We start from the raw sequence: 18,227 nt of genomic DNA on the forward strand, positions 1-18,227 counted from the left end.
GCGGCGCCGCGTCTTTTCGTCCCGGGGCTTCCAGGGGAGGGGAGCGGCGCCGGCGGCGGGAGGGAGGAGTGCCTTGTTGGCCCCTGGGCGCCGCCGTTGGGCCGCGGCCTGTGAGCGCGGCGCTGCCGGGCGCAGGTGGGGCGGGGGACGGCCGGGAGCCGTGCGGGCTGCGTAGGCCGCTGGCTCGGGAGGGCTGAGCCGAGCCGAGCCGACCCCCTTCTGCCTTCAGGAATGCGGAGCGCCGCCTCTGTCCGCGGCCCCTCGCGAGGTGTTGGGAGCGGCGCGCGGCTGAGGGGCCAACCCCTCGGGTCGGGAGCTTTTGGGGGCTCGGGGTGGCGGTGCCTGTCACGGTGCGTGTTGAGTACTGCTCGTAAATGGATGCAAACGGAGCTGTAAAGCGACTGCCAGCGGCGTGTGACGGCTCTGCCCGTGCTGGCCCGGTGCTTGCTGCGTTGCCCGAGTTAAGGTTGTGCTGCGTGTGGCTTCTTGCCGGGCTGATGTGATCCTGCACTCAAAGCAGTCCTGCGAGTGCTTGAGTGCGTGCCAAGAGCGGCAGGAGTGTGTGACCTGAAGCAGGGGGTAATAAACAGGGTTTCCCAGTTTTGATGGTGACAGACGTCTTCCTGAAACTGCCTAGTGTCATTTCAGCTCGAGACTTGATTTGCTGTCAGGATGTCTTCTCGTGCAAGGTACATTTGTTGCTGTGATCTCAGCACCTACGCAAATAACAGTCCCTCATCCTTCTGTCCTGCTACCTTCCGTGAGACCTGTCAGATAATTGAAACGGCTAAACAAGGCCTTGTGTCCTGGGGCCGTTAAAGGGTAACGTTGGCTGTGGGATGAGTTATTGCCACTCAGTATGGCCTTCCCATGGGCAGTAGAGGGTAGATGCATGCCTGTACTTTCTGTAAGACCGATTAGCTGCTGAACCTGTTCCTGTTTGGTAACATAGAAACACTAACTGGAGAATTTTGCCTTTTATCTTAAACTGTATCTTAAACTGTTCTGACTGTGAAGGTAATATTATTACCACTGTTGAGCGCCTCTACTTCCAGCAGCCAGATTCTTGTTAAGTTGCTTGTGGTGGCTTCATTTTCCCCCCGCTTGAAAGTGGCTATTATACAGCGTGCTTGTAGTTTGAGAATTAATTCTTCTGTGGGTCTGTGTAATATCACAGGTGTTTAAGGTGATAGGTACTCCAGTGCACAGTTCTATTTCAATAAAGGACAGTGTGTTATTCGGTTTGGTTTTCTTGCTGTTGCTGACTCACTTTTGTGTGCTCATTATTTTTGCTAAAAAAGGGGATTATTTGATACTATTTATAAATCCCCTTCACCTTTTTGTGTTCTTGTTTCTCAGCTGTGGGACTTAGATCTTGGCAGTACTCAACTTCCTGGGTAAGAGTTGTTCAGTGTGTCCAGGGGAGCACTTGCACAGCTTGGGAACTATTGTTTAACTTTTCTTTTTGATCTGTTTTTTTTTCCTGATATCTTTCTGGACTGTTCCAGGGGATACTTCTTGGCTTGTGCATCTTCAGTTTGTTAGAAGTGTACTACCTTTTCATTAAATCCCCTAGGAAAGATGAAAATACTTTCAACCAGTGCGTAGATACTAAGACCTGAGGTTGTCTCCTGCTTACAGAATCATTTTCTTTTTTGTTTGATGTCTTTCTTTTGTATGTGAGAGACACACAAGTTCTGTACAGTCTGTAGCAGTCCAAAAAGCTCTGCTATCCTGTTTCAGGAAGATCTGTTGCCTTCACGAGTGATTGGAAGGGGTGGCAGTTGGTCTAGCTGCAGCGCAGTCCTTTTCTGACTGACCTTCTATTTTTTCCAAGTGGAAAAAAAAACCCAGCAAAATATGCATTTGTAGGCGTGTTGCATTGCCTTCTGAATTTTCATACAGAGGATTTGTCCTGACATGCACTTCCCAAGCAAACTGACTTCTGGTTCAGTCTGAGAATTTGCAATTTGGAGTTCATCAACTGAAAGTAATTTGGTTAAAGCTTGAAGTAACTAGGGAATGGTGGTAGTAGAGAATTAGAATTCTTAATTACATGTGAATTGTCTTGAAGAGTCATCAACAGGGAGTGGTTAAAACTCACCGCTTGGCATTCTTCGGCAAAACTGCTTTAATGCAGTTTTGCTTTCTCTCTTCAGCATACAGATGTGTGAAATACTTCGTACTAGTTGCGTTTCTTCTGTTGAGAAGTGCATGACTTGAAGCACATAATTAGAATACCTTTTCATTGTAAGGTTTATGGGGTGCTGTTAAGAGTAACTATAGGTTGTTATTAATTCCGAACCACTCTGGCTATTGCAACAGTTTTAAGGATTACTGCAACATTTCTCCGTCTTTGCTCTTCAAAAAAAAAAAAAAAAAAAACCAAAAACAAAAGAAACCCCAAAACAAACAAACAAAAAACCAAGAATAAGATAGTATTTTGTTTCAGAGTCTCCAAAAACTCCAAGTATTACACCTTGTCAGGTATCCAATGTCTTAAGGGTGGGAATGTTTTAAGTTGTGGCTGGCTGTCTTGTTATCTTATAGCCCGTGACTGACTTGATCAGCTTTGATTGCTCATTCTTCTCATTTATAGGGTCTGAGCAATTGTGTACACATCAGTTACTGAGACAGTGTATTTAGAAGTAAACACACTGAGTACTTGTCAGTCACAGCCTGGTATGGATGAGATCAGACTATTCTCTTGTGCCAAGCAAAGATGTTATGCATCCTAAATAAAAAGAAGATGGCCATTTTGTTCTTGCAATCTGTTAAAGCAGACTGTCTGCTGTAATCTGTTAACATTTTTCCCCTCCTCACTTAAAAATGGAAGTTGCCCCATCTGTGTTGTTTCGCAGTGCTCGCTCTACCCCTGTATTTAAAAGTGTTTTTCTTCCAGTAAAGTTGTTTGAGTCTCTGCTCTTGGAAGGGCAAGCTGTAGTGGACTGCAGGAGAAAGTATTTTGCTGGTATTTTTGTGTCTGCTTTTTCTTTTTCTGCCTCTACCTATTCCCCACTCCCATTTTAGAGCCTTGCGAAGAGCAGGGGGTGTAGGAATAAAAGTTTCAGCAAGAGTTCCTCAGTTGTGGAATGAGGCTATAGCTGCAGCTCCATGAGGCTGGGAAAAGACTTAAGGGCATGTGGGAGCTGACCTGGAGATGCAGAGTAGCATTAGTCTTTCAGCTTGTGCTGCTTTACAGATTAGAACTGTTTATTTCCTTGCAGTTTCCATGTGTATGCTTTGTAAACCTGGATTGGATCTTGCCCTTGGAATATAAACGTTTTTATTAAAAACTAGTACAAAAATACGTATTTACTAATCAAAATGCTGTCAAGCGTGTTGCTTGAAACAGCCATAATTCGTTACATAGAATTGAGTGTAACAGTTCTGCTGACGAGGCGTGTGGAAGTAATAGCTATATGCAGCCTGACCTTCAATTCAGAACGGCCCTTAGTGAGAGAGTTCCTTCAGCTGTTTTTAGCCTTCTCTTGTCGTGGTTGGGTGCTTCCAGCTGGAGCCTGAGGAATGTTGAGTGCTCTTGCACTTTGAATGTGCTTCCATTGTAAAGACCCATGAATTGCAGCTGCACCTGTGGGGGTGGAGAAGAAGGATTTGCTGTCACAGTGAGTGAGATGGAGGGATGTGCTGAAATGGCTGTCTCGCCACAGAACTGAAGAGTCAATCATCATGTGTCAGTTATCGTTGACACTTGATGCTATGCTTAAACATCTGACTGGCTTGTTACTGGGAGGACCATCCTTTCACCCTTCCCCCATCCTCTGCTTTCCAGAGGCCCGAAGCTGTGCAGCCACAGGATGATTTGGTTTGTTTTGTCAACTGAGAGAGGAACATCTGAGAAGTGCCCCAGCTCTTGCTGCTGGTGTAGTTGCTATGTGCTGTGTAAATGCCTTATGGAGAATTAAAAGTTTCAGGAAGAAAACAGCACTGGTTTTGGTGTCAGCATATTGCCAGGCAGGTTAAAGCATGCTCTGTATTTACATTCTTCACTGGCATGTTGCTGCTTTTCGGTTCTTGTGATGAGTCTATTTACAGTAGTAGTGGTGCAGCTGGGCTCGTTAAACAAGGTCTCCCAATTTTTAAAGGCTCTTAAGTTTTGTAATTGGAAATCTATAACTATGTATGTCAAGGAACTAAGTATATTGCCCTGTCTCTTGAAGGCTTAAAGTCATTTACATAATTGAGCAATGGAATCATTAAAATAATTCTATCCATGGTTCAGCTTTGCACTTAGGTAATCCGTCTGTGCAGTAAAAAGATTCAGTAAACTTGACTTGCAGCACTTACTCTGTGAGCTCCCACAATGCAGGATGAGTAGACCTGACAGAGAGCTAGAACTGTGTACCCACTGCCTGCCTGACACACCTTTCCCTGCGTCAATGTTTGCTATGCAGTCCAGCTGCTCTTTTGTTTCCCATGTTTATGGCATTCTGCAGATGCAGAGCACGCGTGGTCAGCCTTAGTAGCCCACGGCAGCCTGGTGAACTAAAGCTCACTGAAACAGATGGAGCACAACCAGAGGCATACTGCGGAGTCTGACATTCTTACTTAATTGTCTTGGCGTGTGCTCTGTTACAGAACGTGCTGAAATCCACATCTGTGTTCTGTGTGTTGTAGATAAAGCAATACCAAGGACTGCGTGCTCTGGCACAGAAGGCCATTTCTAATTGAAACAAACAACCTCTACTCTTGTACCTTCTGCAAACCAACTTCTGCTTTGTCAGAGCATATCTTAGCATCTCAAGCACTTGCTCAGTGTAGATGCAGCCTTGTACTGTAACTGGCCTTATTAACTGGTTATTTTGTATGTGGAGCCATGTCCTGATAGGCACTTAGAAGGGCCTCTCTGGGGAAAGACCCAAATGGAATCCTGATATCTGAATAAAATAAACTTCTTTGGCTTAGAACTTCTAATCCTTGTTAAAAAAGTCCTTCAGGAAAAAAAAAAAAGCAGTAAAAACACAACTTGACAAAATCTCTCTTCTGGTCTTTAATGTACGAAACAGCTTTTTCTGAGATTATAGATCCTTTTTGTTCTGTTCTTGAAGTTACAAAACATCCCCTATTGCGTGGAAGTACCTTCTTTAGCCCTTCAGGTGTTTAGAGAACAAAAAGAAGAAAGCAATTCCATCTTTCCACTGTGAATCTCTCGCATTTTAAAGGCTTTCCTGATTAGATTGTAGCGATTGAACTCTGGACAAATGAGGTGAGTTATACAAGGATGTAGGAAGGAAAGATTGACTGCTGTGCTTTTGCTGACCAGTGTGGCTTTAAACGTGGTAACCAATATGCCAAGGTGCTTTAACACAGCAGTTACATCTCCCTGTGGTGGTAACCGTGTCCTGAGCCTCTGTGGATAGTTCCTGGTGTGTTTTGTCACTGACAAAATCATGAGGCGGTATTGAGTTTCCTGTGTGCTCTGTGGCTATTCTGCAAACATTGACATGGGAGCAGGTTTAGTTAGAAAAATGTTCCCTGTGTTATCATCTTGAAAATACTGTTCAGTATCCAGAAGACTGCTGGAACTTGTATTTGATACTTAAAGCTAACACAATGCTACTTATTTCAAAGCCTTTAACTCAGTGTAAAAATGCAGGGATCCACAAAAGCAGAGGTTTTCCTGAAGTGAGAATTCTGATGTAATGTTTTGCTTTCTTTTGCTAATACAGCTGTTGGGACTTGCACCCCTGGAAGGGGAACACTGGAAAACAACTTGTTTTTGTGCCTTCCAGCTGTGGTCTGGTTTTATTTCTTCCTCCCATCTCCCTTCTTAATACATTGATTAAAAGCATGGAGAAGAGAATGAGGAAAGTGCTCTCTAGCTTTGGGAAATCTTGATTAGTTTTGGTGATGACATTACCTTAAGCTCTAATTATTTGTTGTGCTCTTACTACTCACCTCTATCTGCCAATTTTTTCTTTCCACTCTAGTGCTCTGCTCTGGAACACATGGTTTCCCTTAAGTCTGAAAGCACGTTTAGTGTTACTCAAATTAAGTGTGTTTACAAGTAGGTTGCTGTATAAGCCGTGGAAGCAGCTGACTTAGTAACATTTTTCAGCAGTGAACAGCTTAAGGTTCATGTAGAGTGCAATATGTCCACAGAAACATAAAATATGTATTTTTAGTGACTGTTTAGCTGTCACTAGTTTATAGCAGATGCAGTTTAAACAGTACTGGTTTCACAATTCACCATTTACAGCTTCCAGTGGTAATTATTTCTAAATAGTAATAATAGCCTTGAAGACCTGGGACCTGCCCCAGCAGCACCTCACATTCGTGTGAGTGCACGTGTGGCTGGGCAGCTGCCACTTCCAGATGCTTCCACCCCCTTCCTACTCCTCTGTCCTCTCCTGATTTTATGCACAGGTCTCTAAAGAATGATGCTAAGAAGGGAGGGAAGTTGTTTTTCAGCATGGCATTTCTGAGTGAAGTTACTAAAAGGATTGGAGATTATTAGAGATTCTGCATGTTGTCAGTTCTTGACTTGGTGTCTAGCACTGTATACAGAGTTTCTCGAAGAACGAGCTGTAATTGAGGAAACATGTACTTTGGAATGACAAGTCCAGATGTTATCTCAGTGGTATCTGCCAAATACAAATCTCATAGAAGAAGCCTTTTCCTATATACAATGGAGAAGTTTGGTTTTTGAATGCTCTAAGAGGCTTTAGAAATGCCTTTGTGGGTCTTTATTGTTAACAGAACTGCTTGAAAATCAGAAACCTTAAGGCAGAAATTGAGATGTAAATAGCTGCTGATCAGCAAAAGCAAAAAATAGTAATGTGAGGAAGAAACGAGGCTTGTATTTCAGTAGCTGGTGTTGTGTGGCTGCAACATTTTTCTTAGCTGAAATATGCTTTATTTTTGTAGTGTTTTCTTTGCACAAGTTTGACCTTGAGGCTGTTCTGCGTCAGCCCCTCTAGGTTATAAGATGTACAGTGCTTAAAATTGAGCTATCTGAGCCTTCAGGCTATGAATGCTTTCCTACTTAAAAGCCAAGCAACCAGACTCAGAATGGCTACGTGTGGTTGTGGTTTGTCTTTATTTCCTATACAGCTTGGAAATGAAACATGGTTTGTTTTGGAAAAAGTAGGAGATCTTAGATGGGACCACTCCTATTGTAAATAATAGCTTCTTATAACTGGTAGCTCTTGAGAGAAGACACTGAGTTACAGCAGAAGGCTGTGGCCTTTTATAAGTGGTGCGGTTCTCCAAAGTTTCTAGCTGACCAATATCAGGTGAAAAGCAAAGATGTTTCTGTTGTTTTTTCAACTATGTATCATTCTGTGGTATTATGGAAATTGTGCCTAGACTGTAGTTGAGGCCTGGAGGGCAAAACTCCAGTGCAGTGGCTAGCTTTAAAACGGCTTCGCAAAGCTGGAGAAAGCTTTACGTTCCACAAGTGGTGAGAATGAGCATAACTTTGAGAGGGTATTGACTATTTCTCCTCTAATATCAGCAGTAATATTAGAGGTACTAGGTTGCTGGACTTCCCTAGTTTATGTCGGATGTTAAGTCGTTTTTTTTCCTTGCACAGTTCCTGGGCTGATGGATAAAACGTGCTTGAGCACTTTGGTATGAAGAATTTATCCCCATCTTGTGCAGCTGGGACTTGAACACCTACACTATGTAATACTGCACAGGATTTCTGTGATGACTTCCACAGCTTGATCTTGAATATAGTATAACTTGGGGTAAATAAGCCCAAGTTAAAGCTTTAAAAACAACTCTAGGTGACCAAAAATGGCTTTCCCCCAGCACCGAGAAAGGATTCCTGCCACAGTATACTGAATTATCTTACTCTGGGGCTTAGACTCATTATTGAGTAAGGCTTTAAATGTTCAGTAGAGTTGTTGTAATGATAATTGGCTTTTTTTAGTGGTTTTTCATTCTTCCCGAGTTTTCCTAGTGTTTGTGTTTTTCACAGCTTTTGTTTTTGTCAACTGCAGAACTTTGTCCCTTGCTGCAGCATTGCTCTGTTCAGCCGTGATCTCTCACTATGTCAGCTACCATTTTGTACTGGCTAGAAGAACATCTTTGTTGTGCAAACCTGGATGTTATCTGGTCGTTTTGCCTGGATGAGGGTCTTAGAGCACTCAAAGATCTGAAGTGTAAGAACATTAAATGTGTTTAAAAACTTGCAGTTGTGGGTACTGAGATGATAGTATTTGTTTTATTCTTCTAGTGCCTCTCCAAGCACCTGACTGTTTTTACATGTTTCAGAAACTTGCTGTGGCATGAAACCTCTGGAAAGAAATGGCTGCTGCGTTTATATGAATTAATTCAAGTTACTGTAACGAACAATTTTTCAGTGTGCAAACTGAAATGGAAAGTGTTTGCAAGATCTGGCCTCAATATAAAGGACTTAATGTTCTTACACATAAATTAAGGCCTATTTAAATTGCAGGAGCTTTGGATAATATTTTGAGGACACTGAATAAAGCTAATATTAGCAAGAAGGTATATGGGAGAGTCAGACAGTTGTTCTTGACTTCAAATTACCGTAGCCAAGAAGTTAAGTATTAAAAGCATATATGATTTTAAGCTTCTTGATTAAAATTGAATGTCTCACTCTGGAATTTGTGGTGTTTGTGTTAATTTTGTTCAACACTTCATCTGCATGAAGCTAATGACGTGTTTTAGGAGCTCATCAGAAGTATCCTAAATTGACAGCATCATGTTGCTCATGAAAACTGTTTAAGAACCTCTAATGGTAGTAAATGTAAAGAACTCTTTCAAAAGCAAGCAGGCTTGTTAACTTGTCTCACTGTCAACTTTGATTATGTAATCTCTTTTAAAATATACTCTTGTAAATTAGATCTTATGCTGCATGGCTGCTTCTTTATACATCCATATAGGCATCAGCTTTCATCTCTGAACCTGAAAGTATTTGTCATCTCAGTTGTTTTCTTGCTCATCTGCTCAGTGGAATAAGCTTGCTGTTGCGGGTGCTGAGCATGGAAATATTTGCTGAAAACTGGAGGGAGTTTGACTTTTTTTTCTTCATGTTAATGGAAAACACGCAACAAAATAAGCAACAAAATGAAACAGGTCAACTGGTCTGTTCTAACTGACACCTCCAATCCAGCCATCAGTCCTTGCTTTTCATGAAAAGAAAAGCATGGTTTGGTTTAAGGGCATGTCTTATGCTTTGCATGAAGTCATGCAGGGTTTTCAAGAGCTGTGTAAGAAGTAGATGAAACCACTGGTAATTGTTGATTAGTTCTTGGTGTTTGGTCATGTTCTTGTCTGATGCTGCAGGTGGCTGCTCAGAAGCCATAGGTTCATAAGGTTGGAAAGGACCTACAAGATCATCTAGTCCAACCATCCTCCCATCACCATCCCTACCCAACTACTAAATCAAATCCCTTAGCACCTCATCTAAATGCTTCTTGAACAGCACTAGGGACGGTGCCTCAACCACCTCCCTAGGCAGGCCATTCCAGTGTCTGACCACTCTTTCAGAGAATAAATGTTTCCTCAAATCTAATCTAAATCTTCCCCGGCGCAACTTGTGGCCATTCCCTCTCGTCCTGTCGTTATTTATCAGGGAGAAGAGGCCCACCCCCTCCTCACCACAACCCCCCTTCAGGAAGTGGTAGAGTGCAATAAGGTCTCCTCTGAGCCTCCTCTTCTCCAGACTAAACAATCCCAGCTCCCTCAGCCGCTCCTCATAAGACTTGTGCTCCAGACCCCTCACCAGTTTTGTTGCCCTTCTCTGAACACGCTCCAGGGCCTCAATGTCCTTCTTGTAGTGAGGGGCCCAAAACTGAACACAGTACTCGAGGTGCGGCCGCACCAGAGCTGAGTACAGGGGGATGATCACCTCCCTGCTCCTGCTGGCTACACTATTTCTAATACAGGCCAGGATGCTGTTGGCCTTCTTGGCCGCCTGGGCACACTGCTGGCTCATGTTAAGCCGAGCATCAACCAACACCCCCAGGTCCTTTTCCTCTCTACATTCTTCAAGCCATTCTGCCCCAAGCCTGTAGCATTGCATGGGGTTATTGTGGCCAAAGTGCAGGACCCGGCACTTGGTTTTATTGAACCTTATCCCATTGAGCTCAGCCCAGCTGTTCAGCCTATCCAAATCCCTCTGAAGGGCCTCCCTATCCTCAGGCAGTTTGGCACATCCTCCCAACTTGGTGTCATCTGCAAACTTACTGAGGGTACGCTCAATTCCCTCCTCTAGGTCATCAATAAAGATATTAACCACTACCCTCTGGGCATGGCCCTCCAGCCAGTTCTCCATCCAGAGAAGAGTGAACCTGTCCACACCACGGGCTGCCAGTTTCCTCAGGAGAATACTGTGGGAGACCGTGTAGAAGGCCTTGCTGAAGTCCAGGTAGACTACATCAACAGCCTTTCCCTCATCTACCTGTCTGGTCACCCAGTCATAGAAGGAGATGAGGTTGGACAAGCACGACCTGCCCTTGGTGAACCCATGTTGGCTGGGTCTGATACCCTTGTTGCCATGCACGTGTCATGTGATCTCCCTCAAGATCATTTGTTCCATAACTTTCCCTGATACCGAGGTCAGGCTGACAGGCCTGTAGTTCCCCGGGTCTTCCTTACAGCCTTTCTTGTAGATGGGAGTCACATCGGCAAGCCTCCAATCTTGTGGGACCTCTCCAGATAACCAGGAATTCTGATAGATGGCAGAAAGTGGCTCAGCAGTCACCTCTGCCAGCTCCCTCAGCACCCTTGGGTGGATCCCATCTGGCCCCATGGACTTGTGGCAGTTCAGATGGAGGAGAAGATCTCTGACCGTCTCTGCTTTTATCACAGGGGGTGCATTATGCGCCCCGTCCCGGACCTCCAGGTCAGGGCAAGTACCGTGTGGACAACTGCTGTCTATTAAAGACAGATGTGAAGAAGGCATTGAGAACCTCAGCCTTTTCCTTATCATCTGTGGTTACATTCCCTGCCTCATCAAGTAAAGGAGAGAAACTTTCCTTAGTTTTTCTCTTGCTGTTAATATATTTGTAAAAGGGTTTCCTGTTCTCCTTTACAGCAGTAGCCAGTCTAAGTTCAAGCTGGGCTTTAGCATTTCTAACTTTCTGCCTGCAAATCTTGGCCAGTTCTCTGTAGTCACCCCAAGTAGCCTGTCCCATCTTCCAGAGGACATAGACTCTCTTTTTCTCTCGGAGTCTCAACAAAAGATCCCGGTTCATCCACGCTGGTCTTTTTCTCCTCCGGCTCAACTTATGGGACTCCAGGACAGCCTGCTCCTGTGCCTTTAAGATTTCCATCTTGAGAAGCATCCAGGCTTCCTGGACCCCTTTACCCCTCAGGAGCAAGTCCCAAGGGACCCTTGCAACAAGCATCCTGAACAGGTCAAAGTCTGCCCTCCGGAAGTCCAAGGTAGCAGTTTTGCTAGTCACCCTCTTGACGTCACCCAGAATAGCAAACTCCACCATTTCATGGTCACTCCGGCCAAGACAATCTCCAACCTTCACATCTCCTACTAGTCCTTCCCTGTTAGTGAAAAGTAGGTCTAGCAAGGCATCTCCCCTGGTAGGCTCTTGCACCAGCTGTGTCAGGAAGCAGTCACCCACACATTCTAGAAATCTCATGGACTGCTTCCTCTGCGCAGTATTATATTTCCAGCATATGTCAGGGAAGTTGAAGTCCCCAGTGAGAACAAGTGCTGGCCATCATGCAACATCTACGAGTTGTTTATAGAACATCTCGTCTATTTCTTCATCCTGACTAGGTGGTCTATAACAGACCCCCACCATGATGTCACTCCTAAAGACTATCCCCCTGATCCTTACCCATAGGGACTCTACTTCATCGTTTCCAACCTCAAGCTCTTTAACATCTAAACACTCTTTGATATAGAGAGCTATGCCATCACCCTTTCTTCCCTGTCTATCCCTTCTGAAGAGTTTGTAGCCATCAATCCCAGTATTCCAGTCATGGGAGAGGTCCCACCATGTCTCTGTAATAGCCACAAGGTTATAGTTAGCCTGCCTCACAATGGCTTCAAGCTCTTCTATTGCTTAGGGGTATCTGGGGACACTGGGGAGGCAGAGGGGGAGATTGCCCACGGTACCGAGCAGGGACTCTCTGCCAGCCCTCCCTATCCCTCAGATATTCCCCTTCTGCCCTACGGGGACAGGTCAGTGAGTCCACCACCAACTGTGGGGGATCTCCCCGGTGCCTTTCTCTCTGGCGCTCTAGGGAGCTACTCCACCAGTCAATCTCCCGCTCACAGTCCCCGATGGCCCTCAGTCTCTCAACCTCCTCTTTCAGTTCAACCACCATGCTAAGCAGATCTTCCACCTGCTCACACCTTGCACAGGAGAACTGCTTAGCACTCTCATCCAGCAGTAGCAGGCTCTGGCACTCCTTGCAACCAGAGACCTGTGTAGCCACGCTTCTAGGCAGACCTTCTGTCTGGATTGCCACAGCATTTTTAAGGCAAGCTCTCTGTCTGGTAGAGACCATGGCACAAAAAAGAATAAAAACAAATAAATGAAAAACTGAAAGTAAATAAATAAATAAAAATAGTTTATAGTAATAATATATATAGATATGAATTGTAATAACTTAAAATAAATAATAATAATTATTAGCAGCTTTGGAATTTGGTACTTCTCCAGCAGGGATGAAATTCAGTTCTTGAATGAAGTGTTAGGTGAAAGATTTAAGTTAATAAGGATTACTTTGTGTTGAAGGCCTTCAGTGTTTGTTCTTTATCGTGGGGAGATGTTAGAGTTGAGTCATGTGGCAGTGCTGGAGGAATCTTGTTTCAGTTGCTTGGAAGCTGTGAGATCACCTGCTGACTGTTAGGTATACGTGGCTGATTTTAGCATGTAAACAGGAAACAGTACAGGGATATTCAGGACACTATATTACAGGAGTAGTCAAACACGTGTTACATCCGCTAATAGGTAAGCATGTGGAGAAGTGGCGAAGACTTACATAACAATTTCAATTTCCACTGCATTTTGTTTGCTTTCCAGTACTAGCTTGTTAGAATTTTCCATACTGCTGGATTTGTTGGGTTTTTTAAATGTTTTGAAGAGCATTTGAGAGATTTCCTTTCAACAGTGATTGTTTCTCCAGGCTTACACCTGTGATGAGAAGAGTTGCTCCCTAGGGTTTACATACAGTAATGCCCTTGAAGAGAGAAATCCTGGGAGGGCTGTGCTACAGTGCACTGCAGCTTCTTTGTGTTAACAACCTGTCCATGATGACCTGGTAAAAGAGAGTAGTTAGAGCTTTGCTTTGGGAGTTGATACTGTGTTCATACCACTGCAGGGCCTTAGGAGAGGGCTGATACCATGTATATGCAGCTTGTTCCTTGCTGAGAGTGGGACTCCTCTCATCTGGGTGCCTCACTGGCTGGCTGAACAGGCCCAGTAGGTTGCAAGCTGTGTGTTGGCAGAATTGGAAATTCAAAGTTGATTCACCCTGAAGGAGGGAGCTTATCTAATGTGTGTGCAAGTATTGAGTAAACTGTTGATTAAGACTTCTCTGATTATATATTGTTATCTAGAGCTTTGTAGTAGCAAGTAGAATGAGTAACAGGCAACCTAGAAAATGCTGTGAATTTCTAGTGCTCTCAACTGTGGGAATTCTTAAAAGAATGTATTAGGATGATGCTTAATGGTGACAGGGAAGGGCAAGTCTTCATTTTGGACTCAAAAAGATTTCACTGCCTAGCAAACAGGTTAATTAAAGATAACAGTGTTTTCTTGGCATTGAAGTCTTGTTATCTCTAAGAGAAACCTGGCGAGTCCGAGCAAATAGGCAGTCAGTCTTACTGGTGGATCTTAGCCATGAATAAGATTCCAGTACAGAACGTCCTTAACAGGAGATATTTGTTTTCTAATATATATTTATGCTTTGTCTCCTTTCAGACTTCCTGTATTTGTTATACATAGGATTATACTTGCATGAGGGCAGAATTAGAAGGGGGAAAAAAAAGGTAAAGTTGGATGTAACTTGATGGGTAGTTCAGGAGTTTGTCCTTATGTTCCCCTGTCCCATTTTTATTTAAGGCTGTTCTTTGTGATTACTTGGCTGCATTTAAAGGCTGTAGATTGTTATGGTTAGTGTTGTGTGTTTGAATGTTGACCAGTAGCAAAATGCAACTAAATTTTGTCAGGTGTTGAGAGAGAAAATCTTCATTTATAGTGCCTTTCAAAACCACTCAGGGTGAAAATGTTGGGTTGAGCTTTTATGTGAGCACATGAGAACCTGAGATAGCAGCTGGCTTAGTGTGGGACTTGGTACCCAACTGTAATCCTTGGGGCGAGGGGTGCCAGTGAGGTGTGACTTAGGGTCTTACTTTTGTCTCTTCAGTCGTAGTTTTTTTTCCCCCTTAATAGTGTTCTTACAAGTACTCATTATGCTTTATGTTGATTAGTATACCATACAGATGTTTAACAGTTATAACTTATTTCATAGCTCATCGTATTCTATGCGTTACAGCACCCCCTTCCCCCCCAAAAAACAAAAAAGTCACTTTTACATGAGGGGCTTACAAGCACATGAATAGCATTTAGTCTGATCAAATGAATTATTGCTTTTCCCATGTGTACTGATCAAAACCCTAGGAGATGTTGTGTTAATGAGTATGTCTGTGTGTTTCTTTTTAAGTCCAAGCCCAGCCAGCCAAAAACTCCGGTACCATTCTTCAGACTGAATTTAATTTTGTTTAGTTTCCACTAGCAAGCTTCCCTTTCAAAAGGAATCTTGCTTAAACTAAACTGTCTAATCAAGGCTGAGAAGAGTAATTATACGTAGTGTGTACTGTATACAAGTTTATGCACAGATACTGCAGCATAGTTAAGGCTTTGGTAACACACACACCTGTGCCTAGGAGTAATGCAGATGACTTCTAGTACATATTTCCGTGTATTACCTGCTCTTCCAAAGCTTGTGTGTGAAGGGAAGGGAAGGGAATGGAAGATGGTCCTGTCATAAATCACAGTGAAAGACTGCTACTGGGAGGAGAAACTGGATGGGGTCAGCAAATGAAGGAAGTGCAGCAGTTATTTGCATTCACTTCCATAGTTTTGTGCAGACACGGTAGTTCTGTTTCTCCAACCCGACAAATGCTGCCAAGTGATTCCTCAGGATGTAGGTGCGTATTGGTAATGTAAATGCACACATTACCGAACGTTTGATCCCCTATCAGTTTGTGCCAAGACTGTCAATCTGTCAGTGGATTGGTGAATCACTGTCATCTGTTATCAAACTTGTTAGGGCAAGCATAGCAAATGACACTGTCCCCAAACAGTCTAAGAATGACTGAGTGTCCTGAACAGCTTGTTCCATCAGGGAATATTTGTGGCCCCTGTATCTACATTTTGGAAAAACAAAAGAATAAAATTCCGAACACCATCCAGTGCTTCTGGCAATCCTTTGGCAATGGCAGCAGACCGAGGTTGTAAATGTACTGTTGGTTTAATGGCTTTGTGATTTGGGTGTCTCATTGCAGGCTGTGCTCCTGCCAGGCTTGAAGACTGTTATAGCATTGTATAGGTATATAATCGTTTTTAGACGTTTTCTTTTATATACAAACTGTAAAACATGAGCATTGTTTACTGACCAAGCTGAATGAGTCCTGTGGTAGAGGAGACTGATTGCTCATTAATTGCTCAAATGTGAGCTCAGCTGCTTCACTTCAGGGATTACTGTTTCAAATAGTTGTGTGTGATTAAGCTCTTTGAAGTGTAAGACTATTGATTATGTGATAACAGGTGATGTGTATTTAGTAGTTATTGATACACAAATCACTTTTCTGGAGTGTTGAAGCTTTGTGGGTCTGTTTTTCTTTGTGTTTTGATTTTCACTTCCTACTATGTTTAAGAAACATCTCTTTGAGTGAGGAGGATCACTGTGAAGGAGGTGGCTGTACTGAAGGAGAGCAGCACTACATGAGCTGCTGAGTGCAGCTGGGAAGCTGCAGTAGCTAGGTGTCCTGCTGGAAGAGGAGTTACGTAGGTAAGCAGGACTACCCCTAGGCCTACTGGAGATATAAAACAAATGACATCATGCTCAGCTGAAATCTGTTTCCATCTGTGGAAACTGGCTTTGTTCTGGCCTGCAATGTATGTGCAGTATGCTAATGTACACTGTGAAATACAAAGTAGGTTTTGAAAATAACACTTAAGCTTTTACGTTTGAAAAGCTTTGGGCTAGTCAGTACATCCTTCAAATGCCTTGTGCAGTTGCTGTGAAAATAGCAGTGGAAGAATGTGTTTATGAAGTGTAACGGTGGTATTGCTAACAACTCAAGAGATGTTCAGGGTATGGGTGCGAACGGGAAATGCTCTGCTGCTGTGGCTTTGTCGGTAGTGTGGATTGTACCTGTGCTGCTGTTCTGTGGCTCTCTGCCTCTATCTTCAGTCTGCTAAGGTGAGCTCTCCTACCCTTGGCTCTATGATTTATAGATTGAGTACAGAACTGAATTTTCTGGAATAAAAACATGCTAGTTGAGGGCTGCCTTTGTCAGATCTGTGTTGTGCTGGGTGCAGTTCTCTTTTTCTCTTGAGGTGTTCTGTAGCTGAGCTTGATGATCTCCTTACTGCTACTTCAAGAGCAGTTGTTCCCAAAGCTCTCAAAAAGAAATCCCATTATATCGGACAATTCAGCAAACTTCTGAGGTTGTTATGATTGGAAACAATTGCTGTTTGGATTGAAAATTAAAATTAAGCTTTCAAAATAACAGCAGTGTTACTTGATGGTAGGTTGAATGGAAAACTGTGGACCAGTGGTCTATTCAGTGAAAGATGGAGATTATTCCTGTGAAGCATACAAAAGAGAAACAAACCTGCATGTGCGGTCTGCTAATAGCCATAGAAATAACTTTGCTTTTCACAGTTGAAGGGTGCTGACCAGTAACCACTGGCATGTCGTTATGAAACCACCTGACAGTTAGCAGCGATTATGATGAACCTCGTTTGTGTCTTTACTGTTCAAAGAAATTTCCATGCTTATGGGGTCACTGTTGTATTATTGGAATAATGAGGTGTTCCTTTATTTCTGGTGCTTATGGTTCTGGTTTCAGCCCAAAGGAGCAGGCAAGCTGAGCGCCATTAGAGCTCAAAACACCCTAAATGTTTTTATTCCTCTTGTATCAAATGCATCAAACTCTCAACTGTATGTGGGTGCCTGATGTGTTGGGAAAGCTGTGGCAGTCTTTGCTGTTAGTGTCCTAACGTTGAAACAAACGGGAGCCCCATCTGAGAAATTTTGTACCATGTGATGTGTCTTTCTTTGCTTGACTGTAAGAAGGTAAGTTCTCATCTTGCTCTGGACATCGCTGGGTCAGTTTCTCCCACATGCAGCTATCTTCAGCAACTGATAAACAGTGTCACAATGGTGTAGCCAGACTTTCCTGTAACTGCTGCCATTGGAACTAGGAGCAGGTGCCTGGCTTTGTGCAGTGTGATGAGCGGGTGGAAGAAAGCATAGAGCTCTTCCAAGGAGATGGCAATTACTGCTGTTCAGTCTGTCATGAAGAACAGGTCCTCTGGTTTGTGGGCAGTATTTTTAGTAAAACCGCTGTGTAATAACAAACTTCTGCTACAGCAGATCTCTTTTCTGATCCTGCTCTCACTGTGAATTGGTTAGCACGCTGTCATTCTGCTCTTTGCACTTTGTTTGAGGAGTTTTAGTAGAAACTGGCTGCCTAAGCAAAACTGACTTAATTCCCACTTGCTTATGTGTCCACGTGTCAGTTTTCAAAAGTTCTAGCAAAAAAACCTCGAACAGCAGAACTCATTTTGTTCAAACTGCTTTTGAAGGAACTCCTGGTTGTCTGACAGTGGACAGAAGTGTTAGTTCTGGCCTATTGCCTAGGGACAGTCCCTCAAAACTGTTGTCTCCAGTAGCACGCGCTTTTCTGTTGGTGTTGCTTTATTCTCATGTTGCTGAACTCCCTCCGAGCAACCTGTAACACAGACCTTTGTTGTGAACCAGAGAATGGTGTTTTCTTTTGGAAGCTAGTTGGGTTGCTCTGATTCATTGTTACCTCTTTGCTGTGCATGGTATAACTAATTCTGAAAACTCTTCTTGTTTTCTGTTAGGCTGGTGTTTGGAATGCTGTATCCTGCATACTATTCGTACAAAGCTGTGAAGACAAAAAATGTGAAAGAATATGTAAGTCACATTGCTTTTAATTGCCTAATTAATTAGATGCCTCTGCTGAGATACAACAGTGACATTTTCATTATGTCGTGCAATAA

General features: G+C 43.4%; 1 protein-coding gene across 2 annotated transcripts in view; it reads left to right on the top strand.

Annotated features, from left to right (window-relative positions):
* The window catches only part of REEP3 (receptor accessory protein 3), a 36,674-nt gene that overhangs the window by 127 nt on the left and 18,320 nt on the right, over positions 1–18,227 (top strand). Inside the window, exons 1-2 of one of the 2 annotated variants that reach the window (XM_065746830.1) lie at positions 7,623–7,647; positions 18,069–18,141. In XM_065746830.1, coding sequence (XP_065602902.1) covers positions 7,646–7,647; positions 18,069–18,141 — 75 coding nt within the window. In that variant the 5' untranslated portion in view covers positions 7,623–7,645. Of the gene's footprint in view, positions 1–7,622; positions 7,648–18,068; positions 18,142–18,227 lie in introns of those variants that run through there. The other variant, XM_065746831.1, reaches the window with a different exon arrangement.

Source organism: Cyrtonyx montezumae, unplaced genomic scaffold (assembly GCF_038088225.1).
Source record: "Cyrtonyx montezumae isolate F1298 unplaced genomic scaffold, pur_monq_1.0 scaffold_4, whole genome shotgun sequence".
Taxonomy (NCBI): domain Eukaryota; kingdom Metazoa; phylum Chordata; class Aves; order Galliformes; family Odontophoridae; genus Cyrtonyx; species Cyrtonyx montezumae.